Source organism: Acipenser ruthenus, chromosome 7, assembly GCF_902713425.1.
Source record: "Acipenser ruthenus chromosome 7, fAciRut3.2 maternal haplotype, whole genome shotgun sequence".
Classification (NCBI taxonomy): Eukaryota; Metazoa; Chordata; class Actinopteri; order Acipenseriformes; family Acipenseridae; genus Acipenser; species Acipenser ruthenus.
The window spans coordinates 30,483,466-30,503,684 of record NC_081195.1 but is presented as its reverse complement, the minus strand read 5'-3'; the positions used below and the strand labels follow the sequence as shown (position 1 = coordinate 30,503,684).

At 41.4% G+C, this 20,219-nt stretch overlaps 1 protein-coding gene across 1 annotated transcript in view; it reads right to left on the bottom strand.

Moving 5' to 3' along the window:
• The window catches only part of LOC131737606 (leucine-rich repeat and calponin homology domain-containing protein 1-like), a 40,682-nt gene that overhangs the window by 7,801 nt on the left and 12,662 nt on the right, over positions 1 to 20,219 (bottom strand). Inside the window, 3 exon segments of the mRNA XM_059027853.1 lie at positions 541 to 576; positions 578 to 619; positions 809 to 932. Of these exon segments, the coding sequence (XP_058883836.1) occupies positions 541 to 576; positions 578 to 619; positions 809 to 932 (202 nt within the window).

Sequence of the window (20,219 nt, the reverse complement as noted above, 5' to 3'; positions counted from 1 at the left end):
CACTAAGAATAATCCAACAGCACAGCTGATCTTAATGGCTCGTCATTGCCATCGGACGCTAACTATTTGTTACACAGAGATTTCAGACGGCTGCATCACATTCATATCGGGGTCTGCTACATGTTACAGCATCTTTGTCCTTTGGATATTTATAGTGGTTCATTTTGAGGTCCTTGACAATTAAAAAAAAAAAAAAGAAATAGGAGGCAGTGGATATGAAGAGCTTTTTAGTGTTTACATTTGTCACACAGACACATATATACATATACATCCCCATTCTGACTGCGTGACTCCCCCCTGCACACCACACGGCCGTGCCTTTACCAGGGGAGACCCTCGGTGAACTGTTTATGTAAACCATTGGTACGAAAAGTTGCACTGCCATGGTTCTGAAAAAATAGGTCAGCATTAAAAAAAAAAGTATAGCATAGCTGGAAAACTTAATATGGTGCAATTATAGATATTGAATGACAAGCTTATTGCTTCGGCCCCCTGTGAATGAAGAGACCAGGACAGGAGGGAAGTGGATGACCAGCTCACCTCAGACACTCCCAGGTTTCTGCAGGCGTCGATGAAAATTCTGCACATTCCGTCTGCTTTTGGCAGCGCTGATCTTCGGCTGAAGGACAAACAAACAAACGAATTAATTCCAGTACAGACACAGTGGTGTCGTGGAGCCGGCACGCAGCTCCTCTGGTTTTCTCTAGGCAGCTCGGACATCCTCGCTCTGCCACCTGACTGACACACTGACCCGTAAAGTAAAGGCATTCTGACAAGAGGGAGAAAGACACTGTGTGGAAACACTCACCATGGCGGGGGAGGGCACGTGGATGATGGCCACACTCCGTGGCCTCACGTGGTTGGCCAGCTGGCAGAGGGTGGCTCTGTTTGAGAGAGCCTCGCCCTGATCTTCGTGCAACGAGCGCCGTAACCTTGACACGAGGGGCTGAGAGAGAGAGAGAAAGAAAGAGAGAGAGAAGAAAGAAAGAAAGAAAGGGAGAGGGAGCGAGAGAGCGAGAGAGAGAAGGAAAGAAAGAAAAACATTAGAGAGAGTGAGACAGACAGAAAAAGAGAGAGAGAAGAAAAAACTTAATAAAAGACATCGAGACACAGGGGTATTCCGTTACTGAACCACTGCAAAGCTACACAGAGCTGACATATGCATCGCCATCAATTTGTAGATCTCACATTTTCAAATATGTGATTATTTAAGGCAATACACAGAAGTAGGCTATTTAAATTGTATTTGGATGCACACACAATTCTAAATAGTATGCTGTCATATAGTCTTTGAAAATAATGCATATAAGAGGCTAACATTGTTCTAAATTCTAGATCACTCTTTGTTTGAGTTTGTGTGCGTGTGTGTGTGTGTGCGTGTGTGTGCGTGTGTGTGAGCGTGTGGTGCCCTATTCTTCATTTTGCAATATAAAATAAAGTCTACAGCATGTATTGGTTTTTGTATATTTTAATGCCACTATCATTTAATGTGCATTTTTTTAAAGCAATATAAAGTGATAATAGTGTAACGATTGGCTATCAGGGGTTCCTGGCAAATACACAATTCACCATATTTAATTGTGACCAAACCGCTACTAGGACATAACATGTGCACGATTTATGAGTAACACCACTCGAATCCTATGCCAAGGAATTATAAACAGGACAGAGGAGAGAAGAAGCTGGAACAGAACCCAGAGAGACAGTACAAATTGAGCAGTTATTGTGCTCTGCAGGTAATAGACCTTTTGGAGAGTTGGCTCAAATACAGAACAAATTATTTCATAATAAATCACATGATGATTTCCATTACACGAGAGTAGATGTTAAAACATCATGCTGATTTGAACTCGGCTCTCACCAAGATAAGCACCAACTAAGATGTAGCTTTACAGTAAACTAATGTGATCCATCTGTGTCTCCATCCATTTACGTTTCCTTCCATATGATGATGTAGATATCCTTCTGTCTGGTGTTGATGGCTGAAGTGTAATGCTGGCTCCAGGGATCAGCTTATTTTGCCTCCCTGGCGCATCAGCACACACAAAGGTTGCGATGCCGGCCTCCGGGGATCAACCACAGTGCGGTCTCCCCAGCGGATCAGCATGACAACCGTCTGGATTGAGCTAAGTAGGGTACATCTCTGGGGTCTTCAAGTGGGCACCTTCTATCCTCAGTGTTTCGTCGACTAGCCCACGACACCTCAAGAGGGCTCGACGGTGATTCTGGCGTCCCAGCATCACCCCCCTCCGTCCCCCACTCAACTCAGCCCAGCTTACTTACCTGTACATCAGCGTTTCTTTCTTTCTATTGTGAGATCCCCAGCCAGAATCTTTCCGTCTCAACCACAGCCAGTTGCTGCTCTGGGTTGTAGAGTGTGCCACAAATCCTCGACAACCCACCTCCACTGGGTAAACCCGAACTCTCCATCCTCACTGTTCCACTTCAGTGGCTAGTTGAGCATACCGCAGTTTCTTCCTCTCATACGCCTCATCTACAGCGTCCTCCCATGGCACTGTTAACTCTACCAGATGAACAAGGCGTGCTGATCCAGACCACAAGAGAAGAAGATGTTTGAATTTTGATGATTTTATATGTTTATGGTAATTTTATGCCATTAATCAATGTGGTTGCCAAACCACAGAACCAATCAGCTTCATATTAACAACAGTTAATCATGGACTATCCCTCAACATGTATAGCAATTTTCAGAACTCTGCAGTAAGCGGTTTCCGACACATAATTCTGCAAAATCCAATATGGCTGCCGAACCATGTGACTTGTGCAGATTTGCTGAATATCACCGACTATCATCCATAGGCATCTACCGGTGTACCGAATCTCGTGAGTTTTTGAGCATGTTTTGGCAGAAAACAAAATAGAATAAATAATAATAATAATAATAATAATAATAATAATAATAATAATAATAATAATAATAATAATAATAATAACTAGAGTTGCGAGCAACTTTACGGCTTCCAAGCAGTTATCGTGAAATTTAAGCGCATTGGTTATTATAAATGAAGCGCTATCACAACTGTGATAACTGTGTCAAATTTGGCACACATATTGGAATTATTGGATAGTAGAAAATTTAAATTCTGCAAAAACCAATATGGCTGCCGAACCATGTGACTTGTGCAGATTTGCTGAATATCACCGACTATCATCCATAGGCATATACCGGTGTACCGAATTTTGAGAGTTTTTGAGCATGTTTTGGCAGAAAACAAAATAAAATAAATAATAATAATAATAATAATAATAATAATAATAATAATAATAATAATAATAATAATAAGTGCAGTCATATAGACTTTGAAAATAATGCATATAAGAGGCTAACATTGTTCTAAATTGTAGATCGCTCTTTGTTTGAGTTTGTGTGCGTGTGCGTGTGTGTGTGTGAGCGTGTGTGAGCGTGTGGTGCCTATTCTTAATTTTGCAATAGAAAATAAAGTCACAGAGGAGAGGAGAGAAGAAGCTGGAACAGAACCCAGAGAGACAGTAGAAATGGAGCATTTATTGTGCTCTGCAGGTAATAAACCTTTTGGAGAGTTCTCAAATACAGAACAAATTATTTCATAATAAATCACATCCAAAGTTATATGATAGCACTCAATAGTTAACCATCTGGCCCAACAAACATTATATCTGGCTGAATCAAAAACATCATATTGCACACTTGATAAACTCATTATAGTTTGCACATAAATACTAATTATTGCACATCAACAGTAGCCCAGTTATATTGCACACCTTGGTTAATCATGTATATTTTGATCAGTGAAAAAAAAACTCCACACGTCTTTTAAATACACTGGCTGCTTCATTGCCACCGATTGAGGATTTGCGATTGTGGTTTTTATCAGTTTATTCTTAATTATAACTACAAATGTAGTTATGAAATAGAATTTAAAAAAAATAACAGACGCCATATCAGTAATTAGTTTTGTCAGTACAGTATACCCATTCACTTGAATTCCGTATGTAGATACTACTGAATCAGAGCCGATTAATCTGTAAATGCAGCCCTATAAATAAACCTTAATATAATTAAAATAAACGGTAGAACGTAAGAACATAAGAAAGTTTACAAATGAGGAGGCCATTCAGCCCATCTTGCTCGTTTGGTTGTTAGTAGCTTATTGATCCCAGAATCTCATCAAGCAGCTTCTTGAAGGATCCCAGGGTGTCAGCATCAACAACATTACTGGGGAGTTATTTCCAGACCCTCACAATTCTCTGTGTAAAAAAGTGCCTCCTATTTTCTGTTCTGAATGACCCTTTATCTAATCTACATTTGTGACCACTGGGCCTTGTTTCTTTTTCAGGTCAAAGAAGTCCCCTGGGTCGACATTGTCTATACCTTTTAGGATTTTGAATGTCTGAATCAGATCGCCGCATAGTGGTCTTTGATCAAGAATGAATTGATTGAATTCTTTTAGCCTGTCTGCATAAGACATGCCTTTTAAACCCGGGATAATTCTGGTTGCTGCTCTTTGCACTCTATCTAGAGCAGCAATATCCTTTTTGTAACGAGGTGACCAGAACTGAACACAATATTCAAGGTGAGGTCTAACTAATGCATTGTAAAGTTTTAACATTACTTCCCTTGATTTAAATTCAACACTTCTCACAATATATCCGAGCATCTTGTTGGCCTTTTTTATAGCTTCCCCACATTGTCTAGATGAAGACATTTCTGAGTCAACATAAACTCCTAGGTCTTTTTCATAGTTCCCTTCTTCTATTTCAGTATCTCCCATATAAAATGTATAGTGCAATACTTTACACTTTTCTCTATTAAATGTCATTAGCCATGTGTCTGCCCAGTTCTGAATGCTGCCTAGATCATTTTGAATTACCTTTGCTGCTGCAGCAGTGTTTGCCACTCCTCTTATTTTTGTGTTGTCTGCAAACTTAACGAGTTTGCTTACTATACCAGAATCTAAATCATTAATGTAGATTAGGAATAGCAGAGGACCTAATACTGATCCCTGTGTTACACCACTGGTTACCTCGCTCCATTTTGAGGTTTCTCCTCTAATCAGAACTTTCTGTTTCATGCATGTTAACCACTCCCTAAGCCATGTGCATGCATTTCCTTGAATCCCTACTGCGTTCAGTTTGAGAATTAATCTTTTATGGGGGACTTTGTCAAAAGCTTTCTGGAAATCTTAATAAACCATGATGTATGCTTTGCAATTATCCATTTTCAATGTTGCATCCTCAAAAAAGTAAGTTAGTTAGACATGATCTCCCTTTCCTAAAACCATGCTAACTTCTGCCTCTGTTATGCTAAAGTTATTTAAAATTGGATAGGAACAGGTCGACATGTTGGGGCATGTTGGTGTCCTCCTTTGTAAAAACCTGTCAAAAGTAATCATTTAATATATTTGCTATTTTTTTTTTCTTCATCTATGATTTTGCCATTTGTGTCTCTTAGACATTTAACCTACTCTTTGAATGTTCTCTTGCTGTTATAATATTGGAAAAATATTTTGGAATTGGTTTTAGCCCCCTTAGCAATATTGATTTCTATCTCTCTCTTGGCCTTTCTAACTTCCTGTTTGACTTGTGTTTGCAGTTCCAAGTACTCTTTCTGTGTACATTGTTTTTGGTCACTTTTAAACTCTCTGTAAAGTGCCTTTTTTCACTGAATTTTTTCTTTAATTGATCTATTAAACCATTTTGGCCATTTTGTTTTAGATTTAGATTTGTCTACTTTCGGGATGTAATTGTTTTGCGCCTCTAGTACTATATTTTTAAAAAACAGCCATCCTTTTTCTGTGGATGTGTTCTCTATTTTACTCCAATCTACTTCTGTTAGTCTCTGTTTCATACCTTCATAGTTTGCTTTTCTAAAATTGTAAACCTTAGCTTTAGTCATTACTTTTGGGGTTTTAAAAAATATTTCAAATGAGACCATGTTGTGGTCTGTGTTTGCCTCTGTTTTTGTTATTCTGTCTTCATTATTTGAAAAGACTAAGTCAAGGCATGCTTCCCCTCTAGTCGGTGCCTTCACAAATTGCGTTAGGAAGCAGTCATTTGTCATTTCCACCATTTCAATTTCGTCTGTCGTGCCCCCCATCGGCTTTTCCCATTTTATACGGGGAAGTTGAAATCCCCCATTAGTATGGCTTCTCCTTTGCTGCACGCATTTCTAATGTCATTGTATAACAGATTATTTTGTTCAGCGTCTGAATTTGGCAGTCTATAGCATGCTCCTATTATTATGCCCTTTGAATTTGTGTCCATTATTCTGACCCATATTGATTCTGCATTGTTTTCTTTGTCCTGATTTAACACCTGGGCTTCAAGAGTATTTCTTATGTATAGCGCTACCCCTCCGCCTCTTCTGTCCTGCCTGTCTTTCCAATATAGTGTGTACCCACTAATATTATATTCGTCTCCATCACTCTCAGACAAGTTTCTGTAACACCTATCACATCGTAGTTACTTGTTAGTGCAGTAGCTTCAAGTTCTAACATTTTGTTTCTGAGACTTCTAGCATTAAGATAAATACATTTAATGGTTGTCTTACCTGAGTTGTTGCCCTTGTTTTGATGTGGTCTCCCTTCTGTTTTTTTTTATTTTCTCTCCCCTTCCTTTCTAGTTTAAATGCTTCTGGACCTCCTCAAGGATCCTTTCTCCAAGTAGATTTGTTCCCTTTCTGTTTAAGTGCAGTCTGTCCCACCTATATAGATAGTCCTTGTTGTAGAATGTGATGCAATGTACAAGAAAGGTGAAGCCTTCCAGTGTGGACCACGATTTCAGCCATGCATTTTGATTTTGTATTTCCAGCTGTCCATATGGTCCTTTGCAAGGCGCCGGCAGTATCCCAGAAAATACCACAGTTTTGGTCTTGTCTTTTAATTTCCTTCCTAGCTCTCTGAATTTGTTTTGCAGGGCTCTTGGCCTGTCTCTTCCAATGTTGTTTGTACCGATGTGGACGACTACTACCGGGTCGTCTCCTGTTTGTTCTAGGAGCCTGTCCATATTCTCAGTGATGTGCTTGACTGAGGCTCCTGGAAGGCAGCACACTGTTGTAGTAAGGGGGTCCAAACTGCGAACTGAACTTGCTGTGTTTCTCAATATGGAGTCCCCAACAATCATGACCTCCCTCCTTTTTCCTGCCTGGCCAGCACTGTTTATAGGGTCCTGGATGTTGTTCCTTTCATTCTCTTGATATTGGTTTTGGTCATCTAAATGTTGAAGTGGCTCAAATTTGTTGGATGTCTGGATTTCTGGTGGTTCTGTTTGACAAAGTTTCTTTTTTCCCTGCTTCTGCCTATCTGAACCCAGCTGTTTCGACTCTCTTCCATCTCCCTGGTGGCATAAAAAGGGGATGGTTTCTGTGGCCTTGGGCCAGCACTACTCGAAACAACAACACTGTTATTTGTTATCACCCACCTTGAGCACTACTGCACGCACCCGGACCGGTGATTTGTGTTAGTAGCATTGTGGGAGCGGATAATGTGTTATTATTTGTTTTGTTTACAAATCATTATTATTTTCCTGCCAAGCTTTACACCAGGGGTGTATTGCCGGAGGATTATTGTTTAGTCGCCAGACCAGGATTTGTGTAAAAATAAAAAATAACAATAAAAAGAACATTTCCAAATTGGATTACAGTTTTCACGTGTGATTGTTTCTGCACTGCATCACCTCTGCATCCGGTCTGAATCAGCAGCCACTTTGCCACAGTTCCACTTTGTTCTTTACCTACTGGTGGTACCAAAATATCGTTTCCAATCGGCTGGACTTAAAGCCTTTAGCTATGCTGCCCGTTTTTGGGATTCTCTTCCAATTATGATTAGAAATGCTAAAACTCTGGAATCTTTTAAAGTCAAATTGAAAAAGTTTATTTTTGTATGTGCCTTTTATTTTTTAAAATTTGGAATCGCCAATTATTTTACCCCCATTTTCTACCCAATTTGGAATTGCCAAATCTTTTTCACCACTGCAACTCCCGCAGTGACTTGGGAGAGGCGAAGACAAGCGTCCTCTGAAACGTGCACTGTCAGACCGTCTGCTTTCCTTCACACTGCAAGCCGGCAGTGAATCCAACCAGACCCATTTGTACATGCCTTATGAGACTGTAACAGGATCTGTATTTTATATGTATATGTGTTTGCTATTCTACATCTGGGTGATACTGTACTGTGGCTCGTTGGGTAATGCTGATGGCTAATATGGTTCCTGAACCACTAAAGTGTGAGGATCACTGCTTTAAACATATCTCTCAACCTCCAAGCCACTACTGCCTGTACCATCTGGCTGGGGCAGCAACACATTTACAATAGGTCACATCCTCTTTGAAACCTACTGGTAACAACAACACTCTTAAGCACTCAGAATGTTAATGATAGTGTTCAGTGGCTGATCTAAACAAGTTGAGAGCTGTGTACTTTCCCTTATTCAAGTTTACTATGGTGAATTTATCATAGTATTTTCACACTTTTCCCATGGTGAATTTATCATAGTGTTTTCACACTTTTCCCATGGTGAATTTATCATAGTGTTTTCACACTTTTTCCCATGGTGAATTTATCATAGTGTTTTCACACTTTTTCCCATGGTGAATTTATCATTGTGTTTTCACACTTTTCCCATGGTGAATTTATCAGTGTGTTTTCACACTTTTCCCATGGTGAATTTATCAGTGTTTTCACACTTTTTCCCATGGTTTTACTTTACTTTGACCATGGTTACCTACCGTTTTAACATGCTTTCACTGTGTTACTGTACCATGATATATATCATAATAGATGTTTCTAAGAAATGTTTACTACAGTACACCATGGTTAACCATGGTCCAGTATAGTGAAGCACAATGAAAGCATGTTAAAATAGTAGGAAACCATGGTCAAAGTAAAAACATGGTAAAGTGTGAAAACACTGATAAATGCACCATGGTAAAAGTATGAAAACACTGATAAATTCAACATGGTAAAAATGTGAAAACACTGATAAATTCAACATGGTAAAATTGAATAAGGGTTCTCTTGCACTCTCTTGCTTCACTCTCTGGCCTGACTCAGCAGAGTCCTTGAGAAACAACTTGATAAGAGGGAGATACCAGATATCTGTATTTATATTCTGAAAGATTTTATATGATTTATTTGTTATGTTGGGATTCCTGGTGCTTTTTTGTTTCCTTACAGTACATAATACAGTATAATCAGATAAAGACACTATATAATATGCAGCTATGGGAAATACTGTCAGGTGTGGCTAGTAGAATCCAAACAGAAGGGCAACAGTAAAGTTCACTGTTTATTTCATGAACTCTTTGACAGTAGCACAGTTAGTTACAGCAGCCAGGTTAAATTCAGAAAAACAGTTGAAATAATGACTGTTGCCATCATTTATATGTTAGGATAGTCTAGGTATACAGTTGAGCAGGGAGGTAGGGTGTCACTTCCAGTATCGTCAATACAGCAGCACGACCCATGTTGTACAAAAACACACAAGTCACTTGGGTAGGGCAGCAGATCCTTCCTATAACTGCACGGATTGATAGAGATAATAAAGATAAAACATGATTGATAGAGATAATAAAGATAAAACATGCTCTGACAGTTCAGTTGTGCTTTTCCTGTTCCACTTGGCTTTCTACTCTGCTCCAGTTCCCCAGCTTGACTAACTCCTGGCCTGACGTGGATCACTTTATATACCACACTGCCACTCAAATCAGTCATGCACCAATCCTGAATGGATGGATAGAAAATACACTTTCAATATATTTCTAATAAATATATTAAAATATATGTTCAAGTTATATAAAATATATATTTCATTGTACATATGGACTGGAGAGGAGGGATAGAGTGGAGAATTACTGACCCGAGGGAAGACTATTGTTACCAACAGGGAGGAGGTAACAATAGTCTTCTCCAGGGGTGCATTTCATTTTCCACTGCATCCCGAGTCTGCAGTACATATTTACCAGGAGTGTGTTTCCATGGGTATCGTATTTTGTTTACATTACGGTCGAGCGGAACTTGTTTGAATTTCAGGAAGTCTGAAAACAGTGACGGTAACATTTTAGTTTTAGTGTTTGGAGCAAATTCTGTATTTTTTTTGTAATTCATTTTTTGTTAAGTTACAGAAATGCTGTTTCTCACTGTGAGTTGGGTCTGTTTATAAAGGGGCAACAAACCGCGGAGGTGCGATTCTTTTACATATATATATATATATATATATATATATATATATATATATATATATATATATATATATATATATATATATATATATATAGTGGGCGTGTGGGTGCACACAGACAAAGCAGACAGTAGTTTCCAGTCCAAGTTTGTTTATTAAACTTCACAAAAGTAAAAAAAATAAACTTGCTAACTTACTTCACAAAAGAAAATACCATCCTGGTTGCGAGATGAGATGTAAAGAAAATAAACAGTTCAAACAGGATTTGTATAACAAAAAAAAACACAACAACAATGTAAACTAACTGGACAGTTAACCACGTCCAGTTGAATTAATTGGTTCCTGGGTTTTACCAGGTTGTTTGTTGGCTTCAGCTTGTCTCCAGCCTGTGAAAACCAGCGGCGCCTCTTTCCCCGTTGCTGTATTCCCTTCCAACAGCGCCAACCCAGGAAAGAAGGTTTCAGTCGCAAAGGCAGTTTTAGCTTCTCTTTCGTATTCCCGGTCAGTCTTGGTTGTAGATAAGCTCACGCTGCCCACTGGTTGGAAGCCAACCTTGACTGGCTGTGAAGGCTTTCTTTTAAAGGTGCTGGATCATCTGGTAATTGAACGGTTACAGGCTACAGGTGCGGGCCAATTAAGGCTAATGAGAATTAACCATGGTACAACCTTGATCACCTAGCTAACCACACCTGTAGCCTGTTTACCCTTTAACTCCTTGGCATCATGGCAGGCAAGTATGCTGACCACAGGTCTAGCATTGTGTTATCTGCAACACCTGTGCGCTTGTTCCTAGCCTGCCATGAACGCCTCCTGCTGGTAAACCTGTGAGCTGGATCACAATATATATATATATATATATATATATATATATATATATATATATATATATATATATATATACAGTGCCTTGCGAAAGTATTCGGCCCCCTTGAACTTTGCGACCTTTTGCCACATTTCAGGCTTCAAACATAAAGATATGAAACTGTAATTTTTTGTGAAGAATCAGCAACAAGTGGGACACAATCATGAAGTGGAACGAAATTTATTGGATATTTCAAACTTTTTTAACAAATAAAAAACTGAAAAATTGGGCGTGCAAAATTATTCAGCCCCCTTAAGTTAATACTTTGTAGCGCCACCTTTTGCTGCGATTACAGGTGTAAGTCGCTTGGGGTATGTCTCTATCAGTTTTGCACATCGAGAGACTGAAATTTTTGCCCATTCCTCCTTGCAAAACAGCTCGAGCTCAGTGAGGTTGGATGGAGAGCATTTGTGAACAGCAGTTTTCAGTTCTTTCCACAGATTCTCGATTGGATTCAGGTCTGGACTTTGACTTGGCCATTCTAACACCTGGATATGTTTATTTGTGAACCATTCCATTGTAGATTTTGCTTTATGTTTTGGATCATTGTCTTGTTGGAAGACAAATCTCCGTCCCAGTCTCAGGTCTTTTGCAGACTCCATCAGGTTTTCTTCCAGAATGGTCCTGTATTTGGCTCCATCCATCTTCCCATCAATTTTAACCATCTTCCCTGTCCCTGCTGAAGAAAAGCAGGCCCAAACCATGATGCTGCCACCACCATGTTTGACAGTGGGGATGGTGTGTTCAGGGTGATGAGCTGTGTTGCTTTTACGCCAAACATAACGTTTTGCATTGTTGCCAAAAAGTTCGATTTTGGTTTTATCTGACCAGAGCACCTTCTTCCACATGTTTGGTGTGTCTCCCAGGTGGCTTGTGGCAAACTGTAAACAACACTTTTTATGGATATCTTTAAGAAATGGCTTTCTTCTTGCCACTCTTCCATAAAGGCCAGATTTGTGCAGTATACGACTGATTGTTGTCCTATGGACAGAGTCTCCCACCTCAGCTGTAGATCTCTGCAGTTCATCCAGAGTGATCATGGGCCTCTTGGCTGCATCTCTGATCAGTCTTCTCCTTGTATGAGCTGAAAGTTTAGAGGGACGGCCAGGTCTTGGTAGATTTGCAGTGGTCTGATACTCCTTCCATTTCAATATTATCGCTTGCACAGTGCTCCTTGGGATGTTTAAAGCTTGGGAAATCTTTTTGTATCCAAATCCGGCTTTAAAATTCTCCTCAACAGTATCTCGGACCTGCCTGGTGTGTTCCTTGTTCTTCATGATGCTCTCTGCGCTTTAAACGGACCTCTGAGACTATCACAGTGCAGGTGCATTTATACGGAGACTTGATTACACACAGGTGGATTCTATTTATCATCATTAGTCATTTAGGTCAACATTGGATCATTCAGAGATCCTCACTGAACTTCTGGAGAGAGTTTGCTGCACTGAAAGTAAAGGGGCTGAATAATTTTGCACGCCCAATTTTTCAGGTTTTTATTTGTTAAAAAAGTTTGAAATATCCAATAAATTTCGTTCCACTTCATGATTGTGTCCCACTTGTTGTTGATTCTTCACAAAAAATTACAGTTTCATATCTTTATGTTTGAAGCCTGAAATGTGGCAAAAGGTCGCAAAGTTCAAGGGGGCCGATACTTTCGCAAGGCACTGTATATATGTATATACACACACTAATGTATATATATGTAAAAGACCGTATCAATGCATCAAGTACAGAAACATTGGTCTCTCTACTCAAAGCATTTTAAGAAGTCACAGCACACATGCTTAATATGTATAGTTGTTGTGTGTGAGGAAATCGTACTTCATCACTTGCATTTTATGTCAACATTTACAGCTTTAAAAAAAAATGATGCTAATACAAAATGTGCAAACAATGAGTATAGAGGCCATTGAATATCCCTCACTGTACCAATATACATCAGTGTTTTCTAAATTTCACATTAGCTACAGATCAGTATTATTATTTATTTCTTAGCAGACGCCCTTATCCAGGGTGACTAACAATTGTTACAAGATATCACATTATTTTTACATACAATAAAAACAATTTTATTTTTTTACACATTATTTTCATCCAATCTCAATGTAGATACACTGATGTATATTAATTGTAGGTTGTTTATCATGTTGTAATTTGCTCTTTGTATTTCAGTTACATATAACAGCAGTGAAAGGAGGAGTGTTGCCTGAGGTGAAACGGTGTACCCAATGCTGCAGATTGTACCACTGTTCATTTTGCCAGCCAAGCAAATATAAACCAAATAAATGCCTCAATTTAAAAAAAGCACTTGGATGTCCATCTAAAGGGTGCAGTGCAGTGTGATGGTTTGTTATTTAATGGGTTTTACATCTAACATTGTTGAAGGGTGTTTAATATATTTAGTGAATGATATGCATTTCAAGTAAAATATTGTGCATAAAGTCATTAATACTTATTGTTTACATATGTTTATTTAAATGTTAATAGAGAATGCTCAGGAATACTAACTTGCAAATACAGTAGGCTCCATAATTATTCATACCCTTTATTCAGTGTAAATGAAATGGGGGAATTAAATTAAAACTTGACCCACCAGCTAATCACAAAGTCCGAATTTAATGGTGGTTGTATTTATTAGAAGAAGAAAGTGCCCACTTATGATAAATCAAACTGCTATTAAGTACATATTTCTAATTTGGTTTTAGTGGATGGGTCTAAATGTTGATTTAATCCCCCCAAAGTTGGTTTTAAAATATCAACAAAAAGCAAGTTTACATTCATTATTTCTTGCTATATCATAAAAACATATCTGTCAAAAACAACTGCATTTTAATTTTTAATATCCAAACTGCATTATATATTTAGTAATAAAGTTCTTTGTTTGCAGTTTTGATCTCCTTGTTTGTTTTCATAGTACTTTTGACAGGAAAGCAGGACTTCAATCAAAACAGATAAATAAGTGCTTTAAAAAAAAAACACGTGAATGAATGACTGTTACATCTACTTTGTCAGGGGTGCAGAACTCTGGGGCAAGAAGGTTTCCATTTTTTGATCCCCCTGAGGCCTTCATTACCTGATTTGAATTAATTTGCTTAATTGGACAAGTTTACCCTTTTATTTGCTCTTAAGCAGTTGGAGATTTACAGACAGCTACAAAAACCTGCTGGACTGACTGCGACTTTAGAGGAGCAGAATTGTGCACCACTAAATGTATATATTTACTTGATGTGGGATTTTGACAATTTATGTGTGGGAAAATGAAACACGTTCAGTCCAAATGTTTATTAATCAGAGAACATGTGGATGTCAATAAATGCATTATTACAAATATTAACCATCCATCCATCATCAATAACCACTTCATCCAATACAGGGTCATGGTGAGCTGGAGCTTAACCCGGCAGACACGGTGCAAGGCAGGACTACACCCAGGATGGGACACCAGTCCATCACTGGCCAGCTCTCACACTCACACAAACATGCACACAGAGGGCAATTTAGAGTGACCAATCAACCTGACCAGTATGTTTTTGGATGAGGGGAGGAAACTGGTGTGCCTGGTGAAAACCAACACGAACACGGGGAGAACATGCAAACTCCCCTGAAACGGGAATCAAACCTGGGACCCTGGAGCTGTGAGGCAGCAGCGCTAACCACCACACCACCACACCACAAACTATAACCTATGAATCATAAGAGCAAAGATTGTAATCAAGTTCTTCATTAAAACCTCCAGTGGTTACAGAACTCCTTGTTATTATTATTATTATTATTATTTCTTTCTTAGCAGATGCCCTTAGCCAGGGTGACTTACAATTGTTACAAGATATCACATTATTTTTACATACAATTCCCCATTTATACAGTTGGGTTTTTACTGAAGCAATCTAGGTAAAGTACCTTGCTCAAGGGTACAGCAGCAGTGTCCCCCACCTGGGATTGAACCCACAACCCTCCGGTCAGGAGTCCAGAGCACTAACCACTACTCTACACTGCTACCCTATGTGTATGTTGTGTATGTAATCAAAAAATCTTCCAATTTTAATAGGAACAGATAAATTCCACTCCCTCTCTACTAATTCATTTCTATACCAACAAACATCACAGATGTGTTCAATGATTATAATCTTTAATACAAGGCTGTAGTTGGATTTTTATTAGCATCACAGCTTGTTATTTAGGGTTTGGGGTTAGGGTTGGATTGTCTTCAATTCCACTTTTAGCCACCAACTGTACCTATAGGCAACCACTTTCACTTCAATACAACTGCACCTTGCTAAAAGAGACCCATTTAATCACCACCTCTATGTGACTACATGATAAATTGCTGTATTTTGTGTGTGTGTGTGTGTTTCACATATGGACATAAATTGCTATAGGTAATTTTTTAGCTGATGCTTTATTCAAAGTGACTTGTATTTGTGCCTATTTATAGAGCTGGGTATTTTACTGGAGCAATCTGTGAAGTACCTGCTTGCTCAAGGGTACAGCAGCAGTGCCCCACCTGGGTTTGAACCCTCAACCCCCCGGTAAAGAGTCCAGAGCCCTAAACACAAATCCACATGCTGGTTTATCTATGTGAACATGTTCAGGGGTGAATGTACCCTACATCTAATTCACTTTGTGCATGCTGCAAATTAACATCCATCCATCCATCCATTATCATTAACCGCGTACTCCTTTACAGGGTCGCAGTGAGCCGGAGCCTAACCCGGCATACACAGGGCGCAAGGCGAGGACTACACCCTGGACGCCAGTCCGTCGCAGAGCACCACACACTCACACAGAGGGCAATTTAGAGTGACCAATCAACCTGGACAGCATGTCTTTAGACTGTGAGAGGAAACCGGAGTACCCGGAGAAAACCCACACGAACACGGGTAGAACATGCAAACTCCACACAGACTGCAAATTAACAGTTATAGAATGAATATATATATATATATATATATATATATATATATATATATATATATATATATATTGCACAGTGGTTTACGCAAGCCTGTATTTTTATTTTACATTTACATTGAAATTCTAATTTCAGTTTGTATTTCATTTAGGACATGTAAATACATTATTATTATTTATTTCTTAGCAGACGCCCTTATCCAGGGCGACTTACAATCGTAAGCAAATACATTTCAAGTGTTACAATACAAGTAATACATGGCACAGGGATATTTAGCTGTGACATACAAACTCCATTGGCATATGTGACACACAAATCCATGTTGGGCCAGGTTACATGCACTTGTAGAAGGGATGATCCTTGTGGGATACTCACTGACAAAAAGCAGGTCAACATGATATGACCAAAGGGATTTAAACAAAAGGATAACCATTCAACTTTAATAAATCAATTGGCATATGAGCTTAAAGGACAGAACCAAAACTGGGATGCAAATAATATGAGTGACTACCTGAACTTCAGCTTCCTATATTTTATTGCGTATACTTAGGCTAACCTATACAGACATGTAAGCATGTCAATTTTACATTGTAAATAAGATGAGAATGACACACATAATTCTTACTTTAATACGATTAAGTAAATGTAGATTGTGTGAAGCTATAACCCTATAAAAATGTACCACGGCTCTATAGTGTAGCTATACTATTATTATTATGGTTGTACTGCATTATTGTAACACAGGGAATTGTACATTGATTGTGTAGGATACATATATTATACAATACAATTGTACTTTCAGAGATACCATCGTACCTTGTTCCAAAATCCAGTGGTACATTTTTATAGGGTTCCGTTCTTACAGTATTGTTGCAATAGAAACAAACGGATAATTGAACAGTTTCCAAAGAAGCGGAGGGCAGTATATTAATCAGAGAGTATCAAGCAATATTTTTAAATTACGCTGACATCAAGACCATTCCCAACAATGCTTGCAGATTGTATTTTTTTTACATACATTACATACCGCAAATAGCTAACGATTACTACTTTTGTATATATTATATGGAAACGTAAGCGCATTAATTAATACTGTCTTTATAAATGTAATGATGATTAAATGGTTTATTTAGAACACAATGTTGATGTATTCATTATTTGAAAAACATAAATAAAATGGGCATATTACATGTTACGACATTGACAATACAGAGAAAAGTAGATTCCTTAAACAAGAAAAAACGACTTCACATGGGTGGGGTCAGTGCATCAATGTGAGGACTTGGAAATTGAGTCCCTGTAGAGGTGGAGTTAGAGGCAGAGTTATAAGTGTGTCAGGCTTGAAAAAAATATTCAGTGAAAAAAGGCATGTGACGGGGGACGGCCCCGTCTTTATGAACGTGGTTGGGACTGGCAGGGAGGGGGTTAAAATTCCTCCCTGCCAGGAAAACATGTGAGAATGTGGCTGGAGCCCTAATTGAATAATCCGCAATTATTGATTAATTGGGCTCCAGCCACAGGGGATAAAAGCCAGGGGAGAGGCCCTGGCTGGAGAGGAGAGTTCTAGAAGGAGAAGCAAGAGTGTTTTTTGTGTGTGCTGTTTGTGTAAGTTTGGTAATCCAGTGAAGGCAACGCCCAGCCTGCTTTTTGCTTTGTGTTTATCTTATGTTTAAAACCTTTTTGTTTGGCCCTTGTGCCTATTTATTTTGTATTTTTGTTTATTAAAAAGCTTTATTTTTTAACTTTATAGTGTCTCTGAGTCTCAAACCTCGGTCAATCCTGTCACAGTTGGTGTCAGAAACGGGATAGCGCCACCTGGAGGCTTAGAGCAGTATTTATTTATTTTTTTCCTTTTTTGGGAGTTTTTTTGGAAACTTTATTTAAATGGGGAAGAAGAGCAGACAGCGGCAAAGGCAGGAGATGCAGCAGCCGAAGAAATGTAAGCTGCTGCAACAACAGCCACCCCAGCTGGAGGACCCAGCCAGCCTTTTTCCCTGGTGCTCTTGGTGCGGGAAGGTGGATCATCGGTGGAGGTCCTGTCCAGATGGGCCACCAGCTGACTGGTGTGGGCACTGTGAGGTGGATGGCCACAACTGGGCAGGATGCCCCCACAATCGGGACCAGGAGCAGCTGCAAACCCCGTCCTCGGCAGCCACCCCACCACTTCCAACATCACCGCCTTCACCACCATCCCAGGAAATATGGGACTGGTTGATGCACCCTGAGGCGGACCTCTTCCATGACCTCCCCATAGTTATCAACACGCTGTGGCGTCGAGATGGGGGGAGGTGGGAAAAGTGGAATGAACAGCATCACCCGGCATCCTTCGCAGAGCTGGCCCTGATGGTCGTTAATTACCTGGCGGTAGATATGGGAGATGCCCCAGTCATTCCAATAAAGAAGGTGGAGCTGTCGTCCCAAGAGCCAGAGAGGGGTGAGTTGTCGTCCCGAGAGCCAGAGAGGGGTGAGCCGTCGTCCCGAGAGCCAGAGAGGGGTGAGTCGTCGTCCCGAGAGCCAGAGAGGGGTGAGTTGTTATCCCGAGAGCCAGAGAGGGGTGAGCTGTCGTCCCGAGAGCCAGAGAGGGGTGAGCCGTCGTCCCGAGAGCCAGAAGGGGAGGAGCCGCCGTCCCGAGAGCCAGAAGGGGAGGAGCCGCCGTCCCGAGAGCCAGAAGGGGAGGAGCCGCCGTCCTGAGAGCCAGAAGGGGAGGAGCCGCCGTCCTGAGAGCCAGAAGGGGAGGAGCCGCCATCCCGAGAGCCAGAGGGGGGGGAGCCGCCATCCCGAGAGCCAGAGAGGGGTGAGCTGTCGTCCCGAGAGCCAGAGAGGGGTGAGCTGTCGTCCCGAGAGCCAGAAGGGGAGGAGCCGCCGTCCCGAGAGCCAGAAGGAGAGGAGCCATCGTCCCGAGAGCCAGAGAGGGATGAGCCGTCGTCCCGAGAGCCAGAAGGGGAGGTGCCGCCGTCCCGAGAGCCAGAAGGGGAGGTGCCGCCGTCCCGAGAGCCAGAAGGGGAGGAGCCGCCGTCCCGAGAGCCAGAAGGGGAGGAGCCGCAGTCCCGAGAGCCAGAAGGGGAGGAGCCGCAGTCCCGAGAGCCAGAAGGGGAGGAGCCGCCGTCCCGAGAGCCAGAAGGGGAGGAGCCGCCGGCCAGGCCGCCGTTCCCGTCTCCGCCACCAGAGGGAGCCGGGCTGCCGTTCCCGTCTTTGCCTCCCGAGGGTCCGCTGCTGCTGCCGTCGCCTCCCGAGGGTCCGCTGCTGCTGCCGTCGCCTCCCGAGGGTCCGCTGCTGCTGCCGTCGCCTCCCGAGGGTCCGCTGCTGCTGCCGTCACCTCCCGAGGGTCCGCTGCTGCTGCCGTCGCCTCCCGAGGGTCCGCTGCTGCTGCCGTCGCCTCCCGAGGGTCCGCTGCCCCTGCCGTCGCCTCCCGAGGGTCAGCTGCTGCTGCCGTCGCTTGGGGTCTTCGGGGATCCTGCTTCGCCTGGGGTTGTTAGGGATCTTGCTTTGCCTGGGGTCGCTACACTGTGGCCGGAGCCCCACGGAGGGGAGTTGCCAGCCATGAAGAGGGGGAGGGAGGTCAGGAGACCAGCTCCCCCAGCGGCACTTTCGCGGCAAGATAGTGTGTGGCCGGAGCCCCGGAAGAGGGAGCTGCCGGCCACGAAGAATTGGGTGGTGCCGGACGTCCCACCATGGCCACCCCCATGGACACTGTGCATCCCCCTCTTCCGGGACTGAGACTGAGGGGGGAGGTGGCCATTTAGGCCATGTTGTGCTTGGCACAAGGGGGGGGATATGTGACGGGGGATGGCCCCGTCTTTATGAACGTGGTTGGGACTGGCAGGGAGGGGGTTAAAATTCCTCCCTGTCAGGAAAACATGTGAGAATGTGGCTGGAGCCCTAATTGAATTATTGATTAATTGGGCTCAAGCCACAGGGGATAAAAGCCAGGGGAGAGACCCTGGCTGGAGAGGAGAGTTCTAGAAGGAGAAGCAAGAGTGTTTTTGTGTGTGCTGTTTGTGTAAGTTTGGTAATCCAGTGAAGGCAACGCCCAGCCTGGAAATCTTTATTTTTGTAAGTTTTGCTTTTTGCTTTGTGTTTATTTTATGTTTAAAACCTTTTTGTTTGGCCCTTGTGCCTATTTATTTTGTATTTTTGTTTATTAAAAAGCTTTATTTTTGAACTTTATACTGTCTCTGAGTCTCAAACCTCGGTCAATCCTGTCACAAGGCACTTTACAGAGCGTTTAAAAAGGGACCAAAAACAAAGTACACGGAAAGAGTACTTGGA